Source organism: Capricornis sumatraensis, chromosome 1 (assembly GCF_032405125.1).
Source record: "Capricornis sumatraensis isolate serow.1 chromosome 1, serow.2, whole genome shotgun sequence".
NCBI classification, from domain to species: domain Eukaryota; kingdom Metazoa; phylum Chordata; class Mammalia; order Artiodactyla; family Bovidae; genus Capricornis; species Capricornis sumatraensis.
Window position 1 is genome coordinate 80,711,119 of NC_091069.1, and position 27,592 is coordinate 80,738,710.

General features: G+C 42.9%; 1 protein-coding gene and 1 non-coding gene across 4 annotated transcripts in view; both read left to right on the forward strand.

Moving 5' to 3' along the window:
- Positions 1–27,592, forward strand: part of THADA (THADA armadillo repeat containing) — a 322,784-nt gene that overhangs the window by 217,699 nt on the left and 77,493 nt on the right. For all 3 annotated transcript variants that reach the window (XM_068965145.1, XM_068965155.1, XM_068965164.1), the window contains exons 29-30: positions 4,410–4,525; positions 25,092–25,186. In XM_068965145.1, coding sequence (XP_068821246.1) covers positions 4,410–4,525; positions 25,092–25,186 — 211 coding nt within the window. The remainder of the gene's footprint in view (positions 1–4,409; positions 4,526–25,091; positions 25,187–27,592) is intronic.
- On the forward strand, positions 12,581–12,718 carry LOC138094194 (U4 spliceosomal RNA). The gene has a single exon (XR_011146228.1). It is a non-coding gene; the product is annotated as a U4 spliceosomal RNA (small nuclear RNA).

Below are 27,592 nucleotides of genomic sequence, written 5' to 3' on the forward strand. Positions count from 1 at the left end.
GTCTCCCACCACCCTGCACACATCCTGGCTCACTCTTGTGAGCTATTTGCTGTCCCCTGAGCAGTCCCAATATTTTCTTTTACTGACTGGGGTTTTTGTAGAACAGTTTTGGATTTTCAGAAAACATGAGTACCGATAGTTCCCATGTCATTCCTCTCTTCCCTACCCCCTCTCCCCAGTTTTCTCCTGTTATTAGTATTATGTATTAGAGTGGTATGTTTATTACAATTAATGAACCCATTATTGATACATCATTATTAACTAAATTAATTTAGTTAATAAAATTATATTTATTTTTCATTTATTATTTTGCATTATAAAGTATATTTATTATTTTATATGTATTTATTTTAAATTAAATTAAAAATTAATTAATAGTTTAAGTTAATGTTTTTTGTTGGCAATACCAATATTTTAATACTCCTTAACACTTTTTAATAACTCAGTTTCCTCTGCTTGTGTCTTCTTCCTCCCAATTCTGGCAAGATTCTTTTCAAGGCTGCATATGGCTATCATTCTTCCTGCAAAGCCTTCTCTGTTTATTTTTAGAATGAGGGCTGGAAGGGAGGGAAGAGATGGAAAAAGAGAACTAGCGTTTTGGTCAGGTGCCTAGCATGTGCCAAGTACTATTTATCTATATATATGTTCTTTGAAATCTTTCTGTAGTTCTACCAGATAGATGTTATTATATTCTTTATATTACAGATAACATTATACTCATTATATTATAGATAATATTATACTCTTTACTGTGGGGTAAACAAGTGACCCAAAGCCCTATAGCTAGAAACTAGGTTTCCACCAAAGTCCGCTTGGTTCCAAAGTCTCTTCTCCTCTCACCCGCTTCAACAGGGTTGCATACTGATCATTGATCTAGCCTCCCCGCTTTTCCCACCGGGTTAGCAGTCCACTAGGTTAGGAATCCATGGAGTAAGGAACGTGCACTATCCAGCTCTGTGACTCTGCTCATGACTTGGGGTTGGCACCACCAGCCCCTCACCAAACCCGTGGGTGTGTGTCCTAAAGGCAGAGGCAATAGAGGAAGAGGCACCAAACATCAGCATCAGTTCAGCAAATGCTTGCTGAACCCTGCTCTGCCCTGGGTGTGGTGGAGGCTGGACGGTCATGTGGAAGAGCAGCATGATGGCGAGGCCATTGTGCAGGTTATAAATCCCAACCAGGCAGAGTCTGGGAAACGACTGATATTTTTGTTTATGTACGACTGGAATGTAAGCTGCAGCAAAGCAGGGATTCTGTGTGTTCTCGGCTGCAGCCCCTAGGATAGCGCCTGGTAATAATAGTTGTTTAATAAATATTTTTGGACTGAATGTTGTAATCCTGTTGCCACCTTGGGACACCTAAAGACACTGAACTTCTCAGGGTTCTCTTGTGGGTCCAGTTAGTCATCATCCTCAGGTCTGGCAGCTTGGGTTTCTCTGTGTTTGGTTTAATGCAGTTTCCTAATTATCCCAGGCCTGGGCTTGGCCACACTGTTTGCCCAAAGTTCCTCTGGACCAGAACGTCAGAAAGGGAGTTGGGGGGAGGAGCTGCCTCGCCCCTGCCATCCTTGCAGAGTTGATGGACAAATGATCCTTCCTAGAGCTGCCTAGAACTCCCAGACCTGACCTTGGACCAGAGTTCCAGAAGTCTGGCCTCACTTCTGAACTTCATGCAAAGGATGGCTTCATTTTCCTTGAGAGAATTAACCCAGCACTCTTTTTTTTGGCTATACCGCACATACTGTGGGATCTTAGTTCCCTGACCAGGGAATGAACCCTCAGCCCCTGCATTGGAGGCATGGAATCTCAACCACTGGACCAGCAGGGAAGTCTCAGACCCAGCACTCTTCATGTGATAGGAGGGTAGTCATATATTCAAACATTTTCATTAATTATCTTTAAAGAAAACTTTTTCTCAAGCACAGTAACCTGTTTCAGACCTGTGCTCACAAGCCTCTTTTTCTCCTTCGGTGCCCTCTGTCTTCTCTCCCCCTCCTCCCCGCCCCCATTTTCCTTGTCTCCTCTGACCCCGTCTTTCACATATATCGCTCTGTTTCTCCTGCATGTTTATTTCCACCAAGGTTCTTCTAAGTATACCTTCCCCCATTGGCCGCATGTAAACAGACCGCACTCCGTTCCTGGTGAATAACCAGGATCACAATTGTTGTCTGGTTTGTGCCCAAGGTGACAGAATTGATGGACTCATAGGCCCGTTTTCATAAACCAGAGCTACCAAGCGTTTCAAAAACAGCCTTGTTTTTGCCAAGTAAGGTGAGCAAATATAGGACGAAGTTTAAACATCCATCAGGAGTTATTTTTGAAGTGATTGCTTCTAAATGAGAGGCGTTTGAAAAATCTCACAGCTTTCTTTATAAGTAAATTCCAAAGTCATGTATTTTGCTGGTGTCTGCTGATTAATTACAGTCCTGTGACACCATGAAAAGCCGCGGTGGTTGGTTCTGTGCAGCTGTGGAGAAAAGTAAAGCAAGGCCCAGTGGCTTTGCCAGCTCTCTCAGGATGGTGGGGATTCGGGCAGAGGGAGGTGATTTTTTTTCACTCTGGCAGTCACCACATAAGAACAGAAGCCCCAGCCAGAACCACTGCTCCAGACTTCACGACGGGCGGTATAGGTCCCTATGGGGGTGCGGTGAAGTAGTGATATTTGATCTGCTGCTTCTGAAATAACAGATCCATTATTAGAGAAAGCGTTTTCAGGCTCCACTCTGGGACTTGTGTGCCTTCTCCTATTTAGGGGAAAAAAAAAATTTTTTTTAATAGCAATTCCATACAATAAAATAATCAAAACTGACTCTCTAAACCAGAGGTGCTCGCACAGCATATATTTGTTGTTGGAAATTGCAGATCTCTGAGCTAGGAAAACCTGCCTGCTCAGACTCCATTTAGGGTCTGATGGCTCTGGATCTCTTATCTTGACCTTTTGCTTTTTCTCATTACTTCCTTTCCATACTTAACTCGCAAAGTTATGCCCTTTATTGACAGGAGAGAAAGAGAAGAAAAAGTGGAATCTTGCTGTTTAGAAAGAATCATCTGCAGCCCCAGTAAAGGATACAACAGAGAGAGAAAACACTCTGATTATTAAAATAGGCTTTCCAAGTTCTTGATGTGTTTATCTGTGCTTGCTTTGCTCCACCCGCCTCCTCCCCTTGATAAAGGAGCTGAAGGATTTCTCTGATATGTCTTTTCCCTTGATACTAGCTAAGGTCAGTGGATCTCGCTTATGCCCTCATCCACTTTTGTTCTCTGCTGCAGGTTAGTACTTCTCACCGAGGCCTTGTTAGTGTCATCACTGAATGAACCCAAGGCACACATATGGACACAAACCAGTACACACACACATGGCCTGTGCCATGGCCTTGCTGGAATTGTGGCCTTTGTTCTGAATATAGGCAGCTAGAGAGAGACAACAGGATTTGTCTTGCTCTGCTTAATTCTAATGTATAATGTCATGGAAGAGTAAGAAAGCAGGGTTCTGCACTGCTGCCTCAGCTCCTGACATCTTAGAAAAGATCTGAAAAATCTCAGTAGTTTACAAACATCACTGTCCAGTATTTGCAAAGGCAGGAGTCATTACAGCCTGCTTCTTCAGCCAAGCCCATTCTGATAAGCCCCAAACCAGATTAGACTCACAGACAGTTGATTTTTTTCCTGTGTAGTCAGATTTTGACTTTAAAAAATACTGTTTGAGGGCCTTCCCTGGTGGCTCAGGAGAAAAGAACCTGCCTGCCAGTGCAGGAGACACGGGTTCAATCCCAGATCTAGGAGGATCCGTGGAGCAACCAAGCCTGTGTGCCACAGCTGTTGAGCCTGTGCTCTAGACGCAGGGAGCGCTGAGCCCAGGTACCCTAAAGGCTCTGCTCTGCAACAAGAGAAGCCACCGCAATGGGAAGCCCGTGCACTGGAACTAGAGAGGAGCCCCCACCCTCTGCAACTAGAGAAAAAGCCTGTGCAAGTAGCGAAGACCTAGCACAACCAAAAATAAATAAATGCAGAAATAATTTTTTAAAGTACTTTTATTTTTTTCATGAGACTGCTAAGATAAAGATGTTTGTATTTCTTTGCTAAAATAAATTTTTAGACTGTTTATAAGTAATAAACTCTTGCATCTAATGACTGGCCACAGAATAGCCATCTTTTTCTAAACTGGGTAAGGAACCCAGAGCACAGGTACAGATGAAAGACATAAGGTTTTTGCCACTTGCTGCGTCTTTCCAAAATCAACATGCTTTTCCTGCAAAGAGGCCAGAGCCACATTCTGCAGGTGCCTGTTTCCTTTGAGGGGAATATTTTGAGGAAACCTAAGAGGGAAGAACTGGACATTTAGGAAAAATATATTTTCACAGCAGGATATTGCTTTTTCTCTCTCTCTCTCTTTTTTTTTGTTTGGTTTAGGTTTTTCATTTGTTACAAGCCTTCTCAGACTCCAAATACAGAATGAATACATACTTTCAGCAGGAACTGGCTGACGTCGCTGTTTGTACCAAAGCCAAGCTCTGGCTGGCCAAGAGGTATGTTAAAGCCCCACATGAGCACGGAGTTATCGGGGGTTAGGAATACACTGGAGAAATGCTGTTCCTGGTTGTGGGAGTTTTAAAAGTCACTGGCATGAGTTTTCTAAACTTACTGGAGTTATATATCTTTTTCAAACTTTGGGTTGTGGTAAAGAAAGAAAAATATTTTCTTGACAATTTTTCTAAAACTGCTGGGTGACGGGGCGGGCATGTACTATGGCTTTTTATCTGTCCACCAGTTTGGTTTTTTTGAATCTGCTATGTGCCCAGTCCTGTGTTAGATAACCTAGCAATGAAAGGCAGTAATTGACTGAATCATGTGGTGCAGACCACCGGACACCATGGCAACTCAGAGATGAGAGACTGGTGTAAGACTTAAGCAGGCCCAGAGGGGCCCAGAGGGGCTGAATAAGAAAAAGATACAAATTGCCATTTTAGGTATGTAGTGGAGGAGCTTGAATAAGCCAGGCAAAGGAGGCTAGATACATTTTTTTTTTTCATTCTTGCCATCATTAGTTTATTCTGAAACTTAAAGCATTTTCTGTGTGAAAGATGGAGTAAGAAGAATTTCTCAACTTTCTCGAATATACAGGAAGGCCTCTGTGTAACACAGTGTTCAATATCTGTGTCTCAGAACCTGACATTGGTTGGACAGTGTTATTGCGAGAATTTGCCACCCCCGTGTGCATCCTCTGTGATTCCAGGAGAAAGGAGTCCAGCAGAGGCCCACAGCCTACCACATTCCACGCTGCAGTATGTTGCCTTTGATTAATGATTAGTATCTTGGTTGTCTAACATAGCAGCCTCTTTTTTATTCTTCACAAAATGTGCTTTTCTTCAGTTTCCTTGGGCGCCCCACCTTATGTGGTGAGGCAAACAATGGCTAATGTGAGACCCACAAATCAGTGGAATTCAGCAAAGTCTCATTGAGCGTAGACTACACGATAACCTCTGTGTTAGGAGCTGTAGTGATGCAAAGATATAGGAGGAACTAGCCTTGGCTTCAAAGTGCCCCATCCAGGAAGTAAGAAAGATGTGTAAATAAATTATTTTCATTGAATATGGAAAGTGTGGTAACAGAAGTATATAGTAGGTACAGGAGTAGCCTAGGGGGTGGTGGGCAGGATGCCTTCAAGAGTTAAGAATTTTGCCAAGTGGTCATGACAGATGAGGGGTATTCCAAGCTCAGGGAATGTCATAGGCAAAGACATAGCAATGTGGAATGCCTTGATAAGTGTGGAGAACTACACAGAAGTTAGCTCTTCTGAAACCTAAAGTATAAGGGATGTGGCAGAAAATGGGACTGAGGAAATGCATGGAAGCCACACAGTGAAGGGTCCTAAAGGAGACCTTTAGGTGAAAGGGACCCAGGGACTTCCCTGGCAGTCCAGTGGCTAAGACTGCACACTCCCAATGCACGGGACCCAGGTTCTATCCCTGGCCAGGGGACTAGATCCCACATGCCACAGTGGAGGTCAGAGACCCCGAGTGCGACAACTAAGAGCCAGTGCAGCCAAATACATTTAAAAAGGAAAGAAAGAAAGGGATCTAATGAAGGATTTCTCAATGAGTGGAGATGTGAGGCTCTATGTTTTCTAAGCAACTATAGCTTTGACCAGGATTATTGATGGGAAATTCTCTAGTAACTGAAATGCCAATAAAGGGAGCCTCTCATTTTCAGTCCAATTTTTGTTTCCTTTCCAAAAACTGCTCCCTTAAGCCTAGTATCATTTGCCTCTGTGTGGCTTTTAGAGAAGGTCCCAAGATACCTTTTCTGAGAGAACAGGAATTGTGATCATATTCATATTCTCCTCTGTTTATCAATTAGTGGGCCTGGTCCTCTTAGCTGTTATTCCTGGGGATCAGGAAGTCAGGGACATCATCTTATTGAAACCTCAGCTTCCAGCAAGGACTGCCCCAAGACAAAATCTGAATCTCCTATTCTTCAAGTTCTGTACGGAAGGACATTCTGCCCCCCTTAGTTTGCTGCCCCTTGATGAATCTCATAGAAATTCATCATCTTTATGATGTCTGATACTTGCTTTAATACAGCTTGAGGGAGGAGAGAGGATTAAGAAGAGCAGACACACTTTGAGAATTGTTAAAGTCTGGTCGTGGGTCTGTGTGGCCTCATCATTTTATTCTCTCCACTTTTGTATATTCTTTAAAACTTCTATAATAAAAAGTTGAAGACAGGAAAAAAAAAAAAGAAAGAAATTCATCATCTTCTGGCTTCCTGAGTCAGTTCCTTCTTGGAAGGAGGAGATGGAGTAACAGGCCAGCCATCTGAAAGGACCTTCATGTTGCACAGTGCCTAAAGATGGATGACAAAGCTGCCACCAGCCTCCTCTTCAGCTAGAAAAATCCTCTAGGCCTTCCCTGTGGTTCCTATTGCAGTTTCCTAGTCTAGTCTTTTCATTATCCTTCTCCCTCCCCTTCTCTGATTTTCCTCCATGATTTTCCAGCCTAGAAAACAAAGACATGAATCACTGAAATTCGCTGGGTTTCCAGCTTCCTTGCCCAGAGTCTAGGAAAGCCACTTTTATGTTTCCAGTACAGTCAACTCGTTATTATCCAAGTGTGAACTTTACACTCTGTGGGTGGTCTGTAACACCAGCCTTCCTCTTACTCCACAGCACACTTTTACCATATTAATCAGGATGTGTTCAGAGCCTAGAATAGAGTTTGAGAGGAAAACACATGGCCAGAACACAATATATCCCAAACCCATGTGTGAGTTTTTCTGGATTATCCATGTCACTGGCAGGATAACTTTGAATTTCCTAAATAGGAAAGTATAGAATCAGGTATAAATGATGAAGCCTCAGCCTGCCACATGCCTGCCCTGTCCTTGAGGTCCTCCGAGAGTGTTGTCCTAAGAGCTGTTTGTCTGCACTGGGAGTTCCATTCTTAGATGAGCCACTTCTGGGTCCGGGTGGGCCCTTCTTAAAGCCAACCCCTGACTTATATTCTCATATGCTTTTCCCCGAAATGTGTTATAATACAAAGTATTCCAAATTTCACTGCTGAAGAGGCCCTTTTATGTCCCCAGCAATTTACGAAAGAGGAATAGTAAATGTTCCTTTGTGCCTGCTAAGGATTTTCTGTTTCTTTTGAGTTTAGCTTGAAACATCGCTGTTATTGCAAAGAAAAAAAAAAAGTCGGTTCAAATTTTAGCACCAACAGCTTTTTCCTTCTTCAGTTTATTTGATCATTTAGCTTGAGTTTATTCAGTCTAATAGATACTAAAACATTAGTGAGGAGGTCATTTATTTATTCCCCAAAAGGAGGCTTAAAAAAAAAAGTTCATTGGAGCCATTGGATGATCAGTTCCATTTTTTAACATTTTGACCCCAAAATCGAGGATACATAAAGACTTTTGTCATGTATTTGTGTTTTGACTTTGCAAGATTAATAGAGATTTATATGGGGTGATTAAGCAACAGCCTTGGATTTGTTGGGGAATTTTTGGTGAGGAATGGCCAACTGGCAGCATGGCCGGAGTAGAGGACTGGGCTTCTGCTCTTACAGTCCGCTTTTCATTCCAAGATGTCAAAGCCTTAATGGAAATCAGCTCGTTAATCCTTCGAGTCCCTTCCTTCCCCTTTCCCGGCCATCCCTCTCTCCTCAGTCCAGTTTACTATCTCTCTCCTGGTGCAGAGACGGTTTACCAACTACTGGAAGAAAACTAAGCTGACCCAGGCCACAAACCAAGTGGGAATAGGGGTCAGCTGCCGGCCTGGCGAGGCTGGCTGTGAGGACTTTGAAGAGGAAGTCAGCACAGCCCCACTCGCAGCCCTGTCTGCTGCCCCTGCTCTGTGCAGATTCCAGCCCTGCCGTCCCAGCTGGACCACAGGTCCTGCCTGGATGGGAAGGACTTTTAAAAAGCCCTGTTAGGTAAGAGTAAGAGGAGAAAAGATTTACTTACTTTGATTGAAAGTTGGAATTACTGTTATTTGGGGCTTTAAATTTTTTCAGAAATTAGCCTGGTTATCTATCATTTTTGATTATAAAAGGAAAAACCTGTGTGTGTGTGTGTGTGTGTGTGTGTGTGTGTGTGTGTGTGTGTGTGCGCGCATGCCCTTTGAATAAATGTGGTAAACTAAATGGGCTATCAGACTCCATGCGATGGATGATGTGATGCCTGAGAAGAAAAATGTGTCCTACTAAATGTCTTTCACTTTTTTTCTTGACTATCAGTGTGATTTGTGCTTATTGTAGAAGATTAGGGAAGAAAATACAAGTCTACTCTCACCAACATCCAGTGGAACCCACTTATTGGTTAACAGTTTTATATACATAGTTACTTCATCTTTCTTCCTGTGTTTTTTTAATGTAGTTGAAATTAAGCTGTATGTGTGTAAGTTATCACTTTTTTCATTTAACAGTATATGAATGCATTTGTTGAAGAGTCTTCTTTTTTTTTTCTTTTTTTTGGATGGGCCTTTTTTTTTAATTTCTGGCTGCCCTGGGTCTTTGTTGCTTTCTCTGTTGTGGTGAGCAGGGTCTGCTATTTGTGGTGAGCAGGCTTGTGTGTGTGTGTGTGTGTGTGTGTGTATGATGTGAAAACTCTTTATGGTATAGCTACTATGGAAAATAGTAGGAGGTTTCCTCAAAAAACTAAAAATAGAATTACCATATGATCTAGCAATTATACTTCTGGGTATAGACCCAAATGAATTGAAAGCAGAGTCATGAAGAGATATTTGTAAGTGTTATAGTTGTATTGTTCACAATAGGCAAGAAGTAGAAATAACCCAAGTGTCCATTGATAGATGAATGGATAAACAAATATGGTATGTATGAATAAGAGAACTTTAGGCTTAAAAATGAAGAAAATTCTAACACACAGTACCACATGGATGAACCTTGAGCACGTTATGCAAAGTGAAATAAACCCATCACAGAAAGACAAATACTATAGGATTCCACTTATGTGAGGTTCCTGGAGTAGTCAAATTCAGAGAGACAAAGTAGAATGGTGGTTGCCAGAGGCTGGCAGGAAAGCGAAAGTTAGGGTTCTACTCAGAGCATTTTCGTTTTACAGGATGAAAAAGAGTTCTGGAGATTGCTGGTACAACCATGTACGTGTGCTTAACACTCCCAAACTGTTCACTTAAAATGGTTAAGATGGTAAATTTTATTTTGTGTTTATTTTATCACAATTTTTAAAAATTTTAATGACAAATATTTAAAATCTCTTTTCTATCCTATCATTCCTCTAAGGTTATCGTCCAGACTTATGATAATTATTTTCTTGCTTTTCTGTCCTGTTTTTACTGTCTACACATCACTAAAAGTAAAATGCTTTTTTGCCTATTTTTGTATTAAGAAAAAAATCTTTGAAAACATCGTTTGTTAAAGATAACATATTTTGGTCACCTGAAAAATCAGTCATTAAGTTGACCTTACCATTGTTCCATTATTGGCCATTCAGTTTGTTGCCCATTCATTCAACAAATATTTATTAAGCCCTGCTGTATGCCAGGCTGTATTAAACACAGAAACTACTTATTAAAGCCCCTACTTTAGTATGGAGAAGGCAGCAAAACAGTCTTGTCAAATAGAATTGTAGACCTAGAACTTTAGAACCAGAAGGAATCATAAAGTTATTGTAGTTCTCTCCCATCCCCATGCATGTGGGAAAGTGCAACCCAGAGAAATGGGGGATTTGCCTGTGTTCAAACAGCTGCCCAGGCTGTAACAACTACCTCTCAACAGCTAACGTTTTTGGAGGGCTTAACTCCCTGCTCCTTGTCAGGCTCTTTCTACTGGACCACATTGCCTCTATCTATCCAGTGTTTTTAAGTCAGGGCTTTGAATGGTGGTAACTGAACATTTTCGATAACAGTGCTTCTCAGATCTTAATGTACACATGAATCACCCTGTGGGGCCCTTAGAATGAAGAGTCTCCTTCAGTAGGCCTGGAGTGGAGCCAGAGATTTGCTTTTCTGACAAGCTCCAAGGTGATTCCGATGCTGCTTTCTGAGACAGTGCCCATTTGAGGGTCAAGGGTCAGAGAGTCAGCCATTGTAGATCACCCCGCCCTTTGAAATACTCCCACCTTCACCCCCTCATTCTCAGGGCTTGTGTCTGGAGCTTGGAGCCATAGAAGAGGGTGAGGCTACTGAAGGGATCAGCACAGAATTCTTTTGCCATGCGTCTGGTGTGACCTGCAGCAAGGGGACCACATGGCCTCTATGGGGAGTCCACACTCCCTTGTCCAGGCAGCCATCCCAGGAGACTCAGTGCCTAGGGTAGGATCCAGGCTTCATTGGCATGCAGTGAATATTCATCACTTTGAAAAATAATAATAGTCTGATACTCTGTTGAGAAATAATAGTCTGATTCCCTTGTGGCTTAGTTGATAAAGAATCCACCTGCAATGTGGAAGACCTGGGTTCGATCCCTGGGTTGGGAGGATCCCCCGGCGAAGGGAAAGGCTACCCACCCCAGTATTCTGGCCCAGAGAAGCCCATGGGGTCACAAAGAGTCAGACACGACTGAGCAACTTTCACTTCACTGGTGAGAAAAACAGGCTCTCAGGAATACAAAAACAGGTCCCAAGGTTACTAGGAAAGCGACCTTGGGAAATAAATTTTTGAATAATCAGTGCTGACGGAGGAAGAGATGATGGAAGGAGTTTATGTTTGTTGAAGACCTCCTCTTTGTCCTAGATCCAATGATTTGTTTCCCCAAGTTAATTTTTACTTGCAGAAAGTGTTAGCTGTTTGACCCGTTCACTTCCCCTGTACAGCTTCCCGTCAGTGCTCCTGATACCACCCAGTCCCTCCTTCATATCTTTTGCATTTCCCTAGACTGCCTTTCATATCCACTCACTTAGCCATACTCTCATTTGCTCTCCCCATTTTCTCTCCTTCTTACTGGCCCCCTCTAAGCTAAGATGGTATGCTCATGGAAGGCCTGGGATCTAAATACATAAGAAAATTATGCTTATAGAGACAAAGCTAAGGCTGGCTTTTGTGTGGCAAGCCCAGTTCTGCCCCAGGGGGGTCTGTGGCCAGCTGCAGAAGTCCTGGTTTAGAGTTCTGTTTTGCTTTACAGCTGAAGACAGCAGTTATTTTCTAACCACCAGATTTATTCACACAAGAGACTATACTTCCCAGGCAGAAATCCTGGGATTTAGGTCAGATTCCATTGTCCCAGTGTCCCTTAGCCCTACCCCTATCCCTTGCATCTTCTGGACCAGCCCCCTCCCTAAAGAAAAGGTCCTTCTTTCACAACTCCTGCAAGGGGCCTTAGCCCTACACCACAGCTGCAGGTTGCATTTCACTTCCATGCTGCTGAAATGAATCCAGTGGAGATGGGTTGTTAAAATATTCAGATGATCATGTGGCATTCTAAGGCTGTCATTTGTGGTCCCTGCCAAAACTGTAAGGGAAGCAAGTCTTAACAGGGATGGTTACTTACATAGCAAGTTTCCAGGCATAACTGGGGGTTGGGTTTGCTTCGGGTTTGTTTCTTCTATGCTCTTTTTCTTTTTCTCAAAATAAAAGTTTTCCCAGTACTCCCCCACCCCCTCCCCCTTTTAATTGCTTTTCTTTCAACCCCCAGATTTTACCAGGGAGGGAGAATCTCATCAGGACCCCCCTTTAATCCCCCAGCTCAGCCTATTCAAAGTCTCTCTGAGCCTCGTGCATACTTGAATGATGAGAGAAATGAAGCTGGTATATTTTAGACCCAAGCTTGTTGACATTTGTTCACTTCCCTTTCAGACTTCTCAGGAATGTTCAAGGTCATGATATCTTGGGATGAGATCCTGTTTGTAGTTTTAAAAACAGAGAGAAACATTAAGTTCGCACATTTCAACCCAAAGCAGTGGGCAGCCTTTTCTGAGGCACAAAACCTTTTCTTCATTAGATATTCCTTTTAAAATTACATCAAGTTTTAAAGGAATAAGCTGTTTAAGAAGTGAAGCTTGAGACTACATGAGGTATTTCTTGTTGACAGGCTGAGCTTATGGAAACTAGTCAGGTAAAAGCACTCAGAAGTGATCAATATATTAAACTGAGACTTTGAACAAGTTGCCCGAGCTTTGCGCAGTGGCAGTATCGTAGCCAATGAGGTTTATCCGAGGCGCGATTATTGCTAATTGAACAAGTTGCCCGAGATCAAAGCTTCCTCCTTACTGCAGCAAGAAATAAAAATAGTTTGTTTATGCAACTGCACATCAAGAATTCAACCCCCAACTTTCTATGTTTTAAATATAGAAATCTGCAAACCTAGCCTGGAGGTGGTATTTCATTTGATAAAGGGCTCAGAAAGATCTGTCTTGCTCCACTTGTAGCTATTGGCTTCTTGGGGTATTGCTGTTGGAAGATTTAGGCAGTGTTGTCGTTGCCCAGCTTGCAGGGGATGCAGGCTTTAAATGGCCTCAACACATTTTCATAGTATTATGTAAAACTGTAATATAACGGGTTATTTTTTTTTTGCCTTAGCATGTGACATGTTTCATCCTTTGGGTAAATCAACACCTTGGTTACCTTCATTGAGCTATTAGCAGTCAATCCAAGGCAGTTCAGACGGCACAGTGGAGAATGTAGAGATGAGTAATATTGTCCCTATTTCAAAAACCAAGTGAATAAGATGGGTCTGGATTTAATTAACTGTAAACATGTAAGAATTTGGTAAATGCTGGAATGAGGTCAAAGTGTATTATAGAAGCCAGCTAGTTGGGGGTGGGATGTCAAGGACATCTTTGAGGAGAAGGGAGAAGTCTTTAAAGGCTTGCTGCTGCTGCCAAGTCGCTTCAGTCGTGTCCGACTCTGTGTGACCACATAGACGGCAGCCCACCAGGCTCCCTCATCCCTGGGATTTTCCAGGCAGGAACACTGGAGTGGGTTGCCATCTCCTTTTCTAATGCATGAAAGTGAAAAGTGAAAGTGAAGTCGCTCAGTCGTGTCTGACTCTTAGCAACCCCATGGACTGCAGCCTACCAGGCTCCTCTGCCCATGGGATTTTCCAGGCAAGAGTACTGGAGTGGGGTGCCATTAATTGTTAGGTAAGGTTAATTCTCACAGATTGGTGAATGAGTGAAGTTACACTGATATAGAGCTGATGATGTTAAATAACCTGTGAAGGTCTCATTGTCCACGTACAAAGAAAGGAATTTTAGTAGTGCTCAGCATTGTGGGGACCATTTTTTACACGTGTGCATACTCAGCCACTCAGTTGTGTCTGACTCTTTGCAACCCCATGGACTGTATCTCATCCAGGCTCCTCTGTCCATGGGATTATCCTGGCAAAAATACTGGAGTAGGTTGCCATTTCCTCTTTCAGGGGATCTTCCTGACTCAGGGATCAAACCCAAGTCTCCTGCAGCTCCTGCACTGGCAGGTGGATTCTTTACCACTGAGCCACTTGAGAAGCAGAGACCACTTTAGATATATATAATTAAGCCTCTATTGTCAAGGTTTAGTTATGATCCAGTCTAGTTGAAAAGAGCTTATCCATGTGAAAAAAACCAACAGTGACATTCATATAGAATTCTTAATTCCATAGTATGTATATTAAGTATAAGAATTCAGAAAAGAATGTGGATTGGGAAGGTTTCCTAGGGGAGTTAGGTAATTGAGCTGGGTTTTAATGGGCGTAATTTGGAAACACCGTAAGTGGTGAGAAAAGAGCATATCAAGATGGTGGACAGCATGGTCAGGGACACACTAGTGAAGAAAGTGTTTGCATTTAGGCCAGTGGGGGTGTAAAACTGAAGAAGACATGGTGTGTTTGGAGAGCTGTACAAGATTTGATAAGAGACCAGTTGTGGCAGGCCTTAAATGTCAGCCAGAGGAATTTGAATCTGATCCAAGAGGGAAGAGGAAGTCAGTAAGCACAGACTAGTAAATAGGCTGCTGTCTCCATGCTGATGAGACACACTGAGGAGCATGTTACATCTTTCCAGCCTCTCTCAGTGACTGAAAAACTCTCCAGCCCCTGCTGGAGGTTCACAGAAGCTCCCTAGTAGCAACCCACCAGCTCTGTCTGGTACTTGGAAACTCCTTTGCATGCCTGGGCAGTTAGTGATGGGAACAGAGATACTGCCCATGTGCATTTGAGACTTCATGGGTATTGTCTGCTCAACATTGCTAAGAGGACCATAGAACCGCAGAGTTTATAACAGGAAAGGGAATGTAGAGATCATCTAATCCAGTGGAATCCTTTCTTCAAACAGAAGCTTAAGTGGAAGTTCAAGATGTTCGAGGTAATAGAGATGGCAAATATGGTGCAAATGTGGGCCTGGAGGCCCACCCACATGGCTTCTCAACCATTGGAGCCCCCAAAGGGACTACAGAGAGCACCCTGACTCCCTATTTCAAAAAAGTGAAAAAAGTGAGTGTTCATTGCTCAGCCATGTCCTATTTTTTATGACCCCATGGACTGTAGCCCACCAGGCTCCTCTGTCCATGGGATTCTCCAGGCAAGAATACTTGAGTAGGTAGCCATTTCCTTCTCCAGGGGATCTTCCTGACCCAGGGACTGAACCTGGGTCTCCTGCATTGCAGGCAGATTCTTGACTGTCTGAGCCACCAGAAAAGCCCCCTTATTATTTCAAAACAGGAATTTCATCCAAACCAGTATCTGTAGACAGGAAAATAGACACAAGGGACAAGTGGCTTCTTCGTACTTGACAGATGCGTCTGGCTGCAAAGATAGCCCAACTTTGGGATTTCAAGAGCAAATCGGTTTTCTGCCTCTTGGTCCTCTTGCTTCCTTTGCTGCAGCTGGATCATCCTCGCAGGAAACACTGCCACCCCCAGCCTCGGGGCTACCCAAGGCCTTCTCTCAGGAGCTGCCCTCCTTGGTCAGGACCCCATCACTAGACCTTCTTGCCAATACAACTCAGCTTCTCTAGATCCCCTTTCCCCAGAAATCCACTCTCAGCTGACTCACTGCTGCTTGATATGACCCACATATCATGCTTACATGTTACTAAGCACTAGTATGTAAATAATTCTTCAATAAGTCTTTATCAGTCTTGTTGGCCATGTTGAAAACAGGCCTTTCTGGTGGCCGGCACAGAAACAGCTGTGCTTCAAACCTCATTCTTCTCCAGCCTGGCCACCAGGACACGCCACCAGAGCGTGTGGCTGCAAAGCAACATGCTCTAATTGTTCAGCCCAGCCTCTCCCCTTTCATCTCACTGTGTTTGGGACACACAGATACAAGTTGTCTAGAAAACCTTGATTCTATTCTTGGTTTCTGCCCTGATCTTGGACAGGTCACTTGAGCTATGTGAGCTACTTTGTTGATTTATAAAAATGGGAATAACAATGCCTATTTTTTCTCCTCTCAAGACTCTTTTAAAGATAAAATGTTTTTTGAAGATAAAACTTTTAATAAAATGCAGTTGATATTATTTTTGTGGCCAGGGCTAATTTCCAAGTGTGTGCTTCGCCAAGATTTCATGAACAGACTTTGGACTATACTGTTAGAAATCCTCACCTGTGATCTACATTCAGACTTCTCTTGCAGCTACTAGAAGTTTTCATTCACCTCACTTATATATTCTATTTTAAAAAAAAATAATCTAGGGAGAAAGTAAAGTTTGAAAGGAAAGGGGACTTCTGTTAGCATTTTATGTAATAACTGAAGCTATATATCCTCCAAGCCCCAAACTGTACAATAAAAGTTTTCTTGGACACTACCTTTCTCCCATAATCCCTAGCACATTGCTTATTAAGTTATTAACCAGCAATTTCTCTGGCAGCATATTAAACTTTACTTTTAAACAAGTCACAGAGAGGGGGAAACATGCATCTCTCATAAAAGGAATAAAAAACATACACCCTCTAAAATGGTTTCTTCAGGCTTTGAACAAATCCCAACCCCCACACAAGGTCTCTTTTTCCTCATTCTCTCCACATAACTTGAGTGTTAGTACATTAATGAGAAAAAGATGCCTAATAGAAAGATAGAAAAATATGAGGGCCTCTGGGAGGGGTGGGTGGCTCCCTGGGGGTCCTCTGAAAAGGCAGGTGAGCCTTCCTGGAGGGAAATACAAAGCCTTGCCATTGAGCTTGTGGGCTTCCTCTCATATAGCAGCACTCCCCTGGGAAGCAGAGGCGGCTGTGACTTTGACCTTGACCTAAGCAGAGCCCCAGGGCCTTATGCAGACTGCCTGGGCCTTTGCCAAGTGCCTACCCAGAACCTTGGTAGAGTAGTTGAGGCCCTCTTTTCACAGATTCCATCTCCCCAGGGGCAAAGGAGGGTTTCCCTGTTGGCTCAGCTGGTAAAGAATCCACCTGCAATGAGAGACCTGGGTTCAATCCCTGGGTTGGGAAGATTCCCTGGAGGAGAGCATGTCAACCCACTCCAGTATTCTGGCCTGGAGAATTCCATGGACTGTATAGTCCACGGGGCTGCAAAGAGTCGGACACGAGGCAGCCTTTCCAGGGTCAGCCCCTGTGCCCTAGAGCATATGGCTTGGACATATGGTCCCTTTCTGGACAGACTCACAGCTCATGGTCTCTTGCCTTGTGCCTGACAACTTGGTAAGAATTCCTTACAAATTGGTCAATACCCAGAGCAGGGCATGAAGATGGCTTCACATTAAAAGGAGAATCCCAGTAGGAGGGCTGTGGGGCAGCTCATATATGTGGGTGTGAGAATAAATACTAGCAGAGCTCCAGACCAAGAAAGGCTGGATGAAAGCTGGAACATACCATAACAATGGAGCTCTGCTGCCACCGCCTCCCCTCCCCTGGGGGAGCCCAAGGTAAATGAGCAGGGCTGGGAGAGGGTGTTAGCCAGCCAGGGGGTGGCAAACAGGGGGTGTTGGCCCTGTGTGCTGCTGCCAGCTGGCCCTGCCTGCAGATCTGAATTCTGTATGTTACAGAGTGGGGGGAAGAACTTATATATTCTGCAGGTCCTGACCGTTTGGCATCTTGGTTTAAACAAATCTCCTATTGTTTCTCCAGAAATGTCATAGGAATGATTGCTTGGCTGGGGGCTGTGGTGAAAATGGAAATCAGAAGGGAGAGAGGGGTCCTTTTTATTTAATTTACACTTCCACATTTATATGGCTTCATGTGGCCCACATCAGAGAAGTACCTCCTGGCTCCTCACCGCGGCAGCTCTTCCTCTTATAACCAAATGTAAGGCGAGATGGCATCTGGTCTGCGGACAGCTACCACTGCGGAGTCCCAGACTGCAGAGGAGTACAAAGGTGGCCCGTGGGATCTCTGGGAGATCAGAGGAAGTCCAAAGAGATGTCCGCCATTCACACTGCTCTCCGAGACCAGTCTCTGTTAGTCAGGGACGGTTTCCTAGAGGACAGGCTTTGAAGTGAGCTTTAAGTACAGGACATGGTGTGGCTCGATGTGTGTCCAGTGAGGGGACTGTGGCGGGGTGTGGGGACAGTTAGAGACCATTTCCGCCCTCCCTTTTCTGCCTCTTTCCCCACCGCATTATTCTTCTCCCACCTGTGGCCCAGCTTCTCGCCTGCCTGCTCTCTACCTTCCTCTTCACCTCCTTTCCCTCGTTTTTTTTTTTTTTTTCTGGATTTCTTCTTTCCAGCCTGTTTCAGTCCTGGTGGTGGGTCCCCAGAATACTGCTTCATTAAGCCCAGTGCTGGCCCCATGGCAAGAGGCTTTGTAGTCACTGAGGTGCAGACCAGGCGTGACCTGAGTGGGAGTGAGTTCACGGAGGATCCCAGATTAGAGGGAGGGATTGCCATGGACCACGATGGGCCCCTGCCGGGACTCACGACCCAGAGTCATCCTAAGCCATCAAACTGGCCAGCTGCACCTGTTTGATTTCCTGGTCTTCATTCTTCCCAGCATGCGGCAAGCTTGCTCCCATCTTTGGATCTTTGGAGAGTGAACTCTCATCTGAAATTCCTGCTTTCCATTCACTCGTGGACTCTTTCCACATCTCCAGACCCTTCCTCCAACACACACACGACCATAAGCTCTTCAAGGCCAGAACCTGTCCCCTTCTCTACTCCTGTTCCAAGTAGAATACACCCCATGGTACTTAGTGAAGGTTTCTAGATTAATAAAGTTAAACCATGAGTCTAATCAGGATTCTGGGGAGGAGTAATTCCCTGGGGTCTGGAGTGACCTTCGACCTTGACTGTGTTGAAGTCCAGATAGACTTCTCAGGACTTGGACCTTAACAGACACTAGCAGTCTAAAGCCAGAACAGTTGTTTTCAGCCCTCTGAGGATGGCAGTGAATTCTTCTGAAAAAGTCATCCAAAGTGACAAGCAAAAATATGTCCAAAGTGAACTGTCTGTTTCTTGCTGGGAACTCTCCAAGGCTGCATGCCCTAGCCGTCCAGTGGACCAGTGGGGTCCCGCCTGGGCTTCAACCATTTGGAGCTTTTGGAGCTCTGAAAGGTCACTCCTAAGCACTTCCATTTGGGGCATGTCATCATCTTGTGTCATTTCCTGCTGTCCCATCCATTCCACATCCCCTTTGTGTTTCTTCTTATTTTTCAAACATGTAACATGCTGTCATCTTCGGACACACTGCTTCCTCTGCTGGAGTCATGCCGCCCACAGTCCATCTCTTAGACTCCTCCTGCAAAGGCACTTCTGGTTTTACCGAGGCATTTCCCCCCACCACCCCATCCTTAATTTTTACTCTGTCAACCCTCCTTTGAGCACCCATCATACCACATGATTGGTTGTGTGTTTCTCTCACTAAACCACGGCCTTTCAAGGTTTTCTGACAGCCATTCACAACCAGAAATAGATTTTACAGATGACTTAGTATGTATCTTTGTACCCCGTGTGTATATCTGTGTGGATATATACACAAACATACCTGTGAAATCTTACATAATGTAAATTTTACTGTCTATATAAGATATGAACAGTTTGTAGAAAAATACAACAGAGAGGGAGTTTACTCAAGATTTAGGAGATTTAATTTCAGGAATGTTATCCACCATCATGTTTGATATCAAGAATACCCCACTGATACCATTTGGTATAATAGATGGTGGCTTATTACCTGAAAAAGAAAAGGACATTAGACTAAATCAGTCAATATTTTTACTCAAAGTTATCACATTTTATAAGTTATATCAAAGATAATTTATTAAAAATTCTGGGCCAAAATTTTCTAGAAATCCTATATATAACAATTTAAGGGAGCGATGCTTACCCTGACTGCTGTGATGCAGTGTGATTATCTTCTACGGCTCCTGCTTGCCCTAGCTAGCTCTCTCCTCCCTCCTCCATACCTGTTTCCTCTTCCTTCCTTTCTTTCTCTTATGCTTTCTCTTAGCACTAGTAGGTGGTCATCTAAACCTACTAGTTTATTTCATAACCAACAAAATGGGTCATAACCTACAGTTTGAAAAACACAATTCAGGACTCTAAGTTTCTTGAGGGCAGTGACGAATGTCACTGAATCATTTCGTCTTCATATATCCATACCCTGGCATTATTTTGGGCTCTCAGTTTCCTCTTAGTAAATGTTTTCTGAATGAATGGGCTTCAGTTAAAAATCTCTGCAGCCACTGGGATTCCGGAAGGGACAGAAGAAGTGAATAATTTATCACAGGCTTCCCAAGAGCTTCTGGTATCCTCCAGACACTAGGGCCATTGTAAACATGTCTGGGAAGCCTTACTCTCTCTTCTCTGCCTTCTGCCTCCCCCAACTTCCAGGAGAGAGGGCAGGAGGTTTAATGAAGTTCAGAGATCGAGTTCTTGGGTGGGTATATGTCAAGGGACCAGTGATGGAAAGAGTGGAAGAAAGTGTTAACAAGGCCTGCATTTCTCTTTATTTATGTAAACTTAGTCCTCATAGTACCTGATTCCTGTTACTCCTTCTAAAACCTCTATTATGCTGTTTTTCAGCCCATTTGTTAGACCCCGACCACTCCTGAGTTTTTTTTAACACTCTCAGTCTTTATTATACCATGCCCTGTGCCAGGATTTTTCCATCTGGGGGCAGGGGAAAAAACCCCAAACCCACCAAAACCCTGTGGCTTGGTTTCCTGTCCAGCTGGCTTGCTCTTTCCCAGGATTTTATTCCCATCATCAAAGTGGCTTGACAGACCGAGAACAAACCTCTGGCTCACCCTGAACTCACGGTGTACCATTTCCAAGTCAGAACAAACACCAAGTAACAGGGAGAGAAAAAGAAAACGAAAAAAAAATTTATTTTCCTGACTTAGAAGCCAATTCAGAGTGAAGCCCAACTCATTCCAGACAGCGATGTTGTGAGGCTGTGGCTCTCCTCAAGGGTGGAGCCTTGAACAGTGGGCTCTGGGCCAGAATTTCTCTCTGAGTCAGTCTTGAAGGAGAAGCCATGCGTGGATGGACTCCTTTGTAGCCCCAGATCCTCTCTGTTTCCTGGAATCGAAAGCAGCTGAATTTGAGGGAGCCTCCCACGATCTCGTTGACTACATCAGACTTGGCGTAGAACCTCCGTTCTGGCAGCCGTCAGAGTGGTCCCTGCCGGGTCCCAGACTGCCAGGAAGGTTGGCAGCCTGTGCCAGGCCAAGAGAAGGTGCAGAACACTTCAGCCTGGCAGGGGGACGTAAAGATGGCCAACGTTTCCTCTATTCATTTAGAACTGTTCTAAAATACATTAATTTAGCTAAAAATATCATGGAAACCAGGTTCCTCACTGAACTTGAAAGTCAAACCAATTTCCCAAAAACTTTCCTTTATGGTTCTATGTGGCTCCACTAGCAGGAAAATATCTGAGGTGAGAAGCTATGACCCTGTGAGGTCAAATGGAGCAGGCAGTACATTTTTACACCAAGGAGCACCAGTTAGCATGGAGTATCCCATCTCCCATGGGTCCCCAGACAAGCCAGACTCCTTTCTTCTGCCTCTGTTGCCTCCTCTCAAAATCCCCTTCCTTGTGAGCTTTGTCTCTCTAAATCCCTCCCGTTGTTTATAGTTGGACTTGGGTCTTCATACATCTCTTCCATGTTTCTGGGCCACCCTATTATGTTCTTTCCCTTAACTCCTTACATCCTGTCCTGAGTTTTGTCTTTATTTTTGTCTCCAAAACAAGACAGAACTCTCCGAGGCCAAAAATCCTCTCTTGTGCATCTTTTTCCAGCACCTACCTAGCTCGCAGCTGGATGCTCAGGAGGCATTCATCCTGCTATCTGCAGGCCGTTTATTATTCAGCCTTGTGCTTCATGTCTGATAATTCATTAACCCTTTGCATTAGGTTTTCTTGCTTTCCCTCTCGAGTGATTTTCCATTGGGAGGAGGGAAGATATCCCACGTTTTAAACCGTGGACGTGCCAGAACAGGGAATGATACTGTTAAAGTAATTTTCATAGACTATGGACTTTTCAACTTCACAAGTCAAATTTAACTGACCTGAGGAAAACTGAATAGAGACAAAATATAAAGGTAAGATTTGGGGAGAGTAAATTCCAAACAGACCCAGGTGTTAACAAGAACAAAAAATGAAACTGTAAGATTTCCCTGGTGGTTCAATGGTTAAGAACTTGCCTGCCAATGTAGGGGACCTGAGTTCGATCCCTGCTCCAGGAAGATTGCACATGCCATGGGCAACTAAGCACATGCTCCACAACTACTGAGCCAGCTCTCTGCAACTACTGCAGCCTACACACCCTAGAGCCTGTGCAACTACTGAGCCAGCCCTCTGCAACTACTGTAGCCTCCACACCCTAGAGCCTGTGCTCTGCAATGAGAAGCTCGCAGCAACTAGAGAAAGCCCAAGTGCAGCAATGAAGAAACAGCACAGCCATAAATAAAGAAGTAAATAAATGGAACTGTAAAGTACTAGAAGAAAAAGTACTAAAGAAAAATTTATAAATATAAATCTATATTGAGGAAAGTTTAGATTTTGGTAGCATGACGTAAAATCCAGAAGATAAAAATAATATATTTGACTGCATTAAACCAAACAGTTTTGAATTCCAAAAAAAAGTATTGTCAGTAAGTTTTAAAGTCAGATGATAAACTGCAAAAAAATATTTGCAACACATATGACAAAGGACAGATTTCCTTAATATACAAAGAGTTCCTACAAATCAATAAGGAAAATACCAATAACATAATAGATTGGAGATTTGATCACAGTTCACAGAAAAGGAAAATAAGATATCATTTTTGAAAAGCTTATGAAGGGATGGGCAACTTCATTTAAAATAATTATGACAAAATGATGAGGTACTGTTTTTCCACTTATCAGCTTGGCAAAGGTCAAAAGGTTTAATCACAGTGTGAGTCAGATTGTTGGGGTTGGAGGGGAATCTTAAACACTGTTGGTGAAAGCATAAGTAGTCCCAGTCTCTTTGGAGAGCATCTGATCTAAATGAAGCAAAATTTTAAATGTATGAATATCTTGATCCAGCACTTAAGCTTCTAGGGATTTCTCTTTTGAATATTCATTCATATGCATAAACTAATACACATATATCTTTATTACATCATTGTTTTCAGCAAAATATCCTAAACAATCTGACTTATTTCATTAGGGGACAGGTACATCCATGAAATGGAACAGTTCACAACCATTTAAGAAATGAGGCAAATCTGTGTTTTTTAATAGAATGATATCTTTAAAGTATTAGTGAAAAAAAGGTAATGCTCAGAACTCAGTAAGTAGTAAACCACTACTTATATAAAAATAAACAAGTGGGTAGCTATAGATAGACACTTGTAAAATGTGCCTGGAAGGATGTGCTCTAGAAAGCAGTAACAGCGGTTGCCTCAGGAGAACAGAACGTGGGCAGAGGGTGGGGGCATGGAAAAGGCACTTCATTTTTACTGCATACCCTTCTGTACTGTTTGAGTTATTTTTATACCATGTGCATGTGTTACCTGCTTTTTAAAACTAATTTTTAAAAATAACTGGGCATAGGCATGAAACTAGGCCAAATGTGAAGTGTACATATAAACTAGTCGTTACGGCAGAGTCGGAGTCAAGGAGCAAGCAGATACTGTAGGTGAAGTCAGCGAACAGAAATGAGGCAGGTCAGCAAAAGGGAAATCTTGAAACAAGACAGTTTTGTTTTAATGGAAAAGTATCTGGTTTGCTTTTCATGCAGATATCACATGCCCCTAAGATATGGGCAGTTCAGGATAGAGTGAGAATAAACTTTAGAGAAATGGGAAACCTGTTAACTTATAGGAAGTGAGAAGGATGCATTGAGGGATCAAGCCAGATGGAAATACACTAGCTGGAACTCATGTCATTCCCTCATCCTAGGTTGGAGGCAGAGGAGCAGAGCAGGGAACAGGCCGAATCAAATGCTCACAGTGACTCTCAGTGAGGTGATTACGGTGTCCATTGTGCAAGTCAGAAATCTGATTCAGGTCACAGAGATACTAAATGGCAGAAGGCCAGGATTCAAACCCAGGTCTGTCCCTGTTGTTTTTTCCACTTGTATGCATGAGCTCAGTCGCATCTGACTCTCTGCCACCCAGTGGCTCCTCTGTCCACGGAAGTTTCCAGGCAAGAATACTGAAATGGGTTGCCATTTCCTCCTCCAAGGGATCTTCCTGACCCAAGGATCGAACCTGTGTCTCTTGCTTCTCCTGCATTGGAAGGCGGATTCTTTCCCCCTGAGCCACCTGGGAAGCCATTTTTTACTGTTTATGCTGTATTATAAGTACCCTAGGGAGGTTTGGGCACTTTTCATGACCAGTATGAACTGAGGCTCGGAGTCAGGGAGATTCAGTACTATTCTCAAAAAAAGTCTTCTTTCTTCCATTTTGATCTAGACCCCCTCAAGCCAAGCCCACTTACTTTTTCCAGCATGTGGTTCAAAGAGTAAAAAGACCTCCATTTATTGAAAGAAGAAAAAAAACTCATTTATCAGGAAAGGAATGTCTGTCAACAGTTTGTTAATACTTTCATGTTTGTTTTTTCAGCTGCTTTTTTAAGTCTGTAAATACAGTTTATCATTTGTGAGTGCAATTCTCCTCCAAAATGCTAAATCACTGATATTCATAACCAATGATCTTTCCCCTAAATTTGTCCAGTTAAGAGGAAGATAATAGAATATGGTATCATATTCCCTACTTCCCTCGTTTTCAAATAACTGGAATAGGGTATTGGTTTTTGTTTGTTTTCAGTTAACTTTCTTTGGCGCCAGAGCATAGAATTTTCTCTAATTTGTACAAACACAGTCCCAACCTCCACCATAAGCACTAGGATTTTATTTTCATTTTCTTTTCGTGAGAAATGAAAATTTCGCCATTGTCACCATCGGTGACTGTCCATCATTTTTAGCATTTGTTACAACTTTCTGGGGCTCCCCAGGTGGTGCTAGTGGTAAAGAACCTGCCTGCTAATGTGGGAGATATAAGAGACATAGGTTCAATCCCTGGGGCGAGAAGATCCCCTGGAGGAGGACATGGCAACCCATTCCAGGATTCTTGCCTGGAGAATCCCCATGGACAGAGGAGCATGGTGGGCTACAAGTCTATAGAGTCACAGAGAGTTGAACACGGCTGAAGCAACTTAGCACGCACTCGCAACTCTCTAAGCCTTATGATATGCCTGGTAGAAAATACCCATTTTCTCTTTTCTGTGGCCCAGTCCTCAGAGAGAAAAATTACCAATTTATATTCTGTTCTTTACCTTTCTAGGCAAAATCCATGTTTGGTGACCAGAGCTGTGTATATTGATATCCTCTTCTTGTTGACTTGCTGCCTTGACAAACTCTCAAAAGGCAACCAGCCAGGTATGATTCACAGTTATATTATATTTGGGAGTGATTACAGGTCTTTGAAATGTAGGTGGGGTTTTGAGTGGCTCTCCCACGCACTCCCCCACTTCTACTTTTGCAAGACTAAACCACATATCAAAATTACACTTAGTGTCATACGCTTCCTTCATAAAAGCTTCCCAAGGAAACTTGTCCTTGTTTAGTTGCAAGTTTGTTTTCTATTTGGTCATTCCGGGAAGAGTCTGGACTCGACTCTTGTCATTTTCAGTAACTCAGGAGTTCATTCTGTTCCATTTTGTGGCGATAACCGAGTGGACTCATTTGTTGCTGGAGCCTAGATATTTGAGACTCAAGTCTACCATGCACTACCTCAAGCTCTGACTTTGTACATGTTCCTTGCGTCACGTATGTTTCCTGGTATGGGCCCCAGACCCACATCCAGTTGTTCTGTTTTCATCATGATTCACAGAGTGGTTTTCTTAAAACGGAGAGGGGCAGCTCCAAAAAAAAAGACAAAATGTTTTGATGTGTTTATATAAGAGGCCTCAGGAAGTGCTGTACATGAGTTCCAGGCCACAGACTGAAACTGATTTTCATCAACACAAACTGGAATGCAGAGTAATGAGCCTGCAACTGGTTAAAATCAGCCTCTTCTAATTGATTAGGCCTGTCTAAAGGAGGCTACAATTACAAAGTCAGATTCTGAGTACAAGCAGGCCAGGCCTTTCCTCTGTTACATTGAGTCTGTCAATGATTTGTTGTCTTCAGTAAATATATTCAGGCTGTCAGAGTCCAGCTCTGTCCATATGGAATCCTGTTCCCAAATTCAAACCAATTTAAAATGCTTTGGGGGGAGAGGCCAAGCTGCCTCACTCAGATCAGTGTGTATTAGCCCCCAAGGCTCCTGTGGCCACGCAGAGGTAATAAGAACACGCCTGGACTTTGATCAGCTCCACATCCCTGCATAGGAGTAGCTGTTGCATCCGTTTGGTAGAAGAGGACCATATAGTTTTATGGCTGTGAAACGGTTCTAATTTATACCTCTTATCCCAGCATAATTATTAATAGTGCCCCTTTTACTCTTAAAGTGTCCAGGTTTGCACAATGAATCACAGGTCACTCTAGCTGTAAGGGGCCTGAGGGTTGTGTCCACTTCATTTTACACTTGAATTAACTGAGGTCCAGAGAGTATAAAGATTATGAATCAGACGTTACCATGCACATCATTTGTACCATTTTTAGCACCAAAAAATAGTTCCTGCCATTTTTGTATCTTAGTTCCAAATTTCATGTAGCTTAGTAGTACTTCTCTGCTTAATGTTTTAAAGAGCCTCGTTCATGAAAGAGTTGCTCACTACTTACAAGCCCATCCCCTGGGTTAGTATCATAGTTGTGTGATCGACTCTGATCTTTCATTTGTTGAACTAAGTTTCTCCTGGTGTATTAGTACCATTATTTTTTTTCTGAAAGGGTTAACCCTTGAATATTGTAAAATACCCTTCTCTCTTCTCCAACTGCCTGTCCTTTACTAACGAATCATGAAGATGACTTTGGCCTTTTGAAATCATCCTTTCCACAAACTCTGACATTATTTAGTGTTTATACCCCCAGGTAAGTGTGCTCACAAGCTGTTGTCACTCAACAGCATTTCACTTACATCAGTGTATCACACCTCTTAGAGTCATTACTTTGCAGAGTAAGATGTGTAGGGGATAGGTTACTTTTCCTTTTTTTGTTTGGTATGACAGCCATAGCTGTAAATATTTCATCCTTCCCTCTCTAGTATGGCAGTCACTAGCCACATGTGGCTCTCGAACTGTTGAGATGTGGTGGATCCAAGTTGAACTGTTCTATAAGAATAAAATACACACTGAATTTCAAAGACTTCGTATGAAAAAAAAAGGTTTAATTTCTCAATAATGTTTATATTGATTACATATTGGGATGATAATATTTTTGGTATATTAGTTTAAATAAAAAGTGTAATTAAAGTTAATCTCATCTGTTTCTTTTTACTCTTCATTGTTGTTCAGTCGTTAAGTCGTGTCCGACTCTTTGTGACCCTATGGGCTGCAGCACACCAGGCTTCTCTGTCCTTCACTATCTCCTGGAGTTTGCTCAAACTCATGTCCATTGAGTCAGTGATGCTGTCCTTTTTAGAATATAACTATTAGAAAATCAAAATTTACATGTATGGCTCATATATTCCTGTTGGACAAGCACTGATGTTTTTTCCAGTCCTTTGGGAATTGCCCTCATAAACCACAGAATATATACGTATGTGTCTTTCTATATGAATGTGTGTATCTATGTACTACATCCACACAAATAGCAGTAGCAAATTTTCCTCCTTTGAGGATGAATTAGATTTTTAGAATTAACCAAGTATCAGATAAGGGTTTCTCTGGTGGTTCAGTGGTA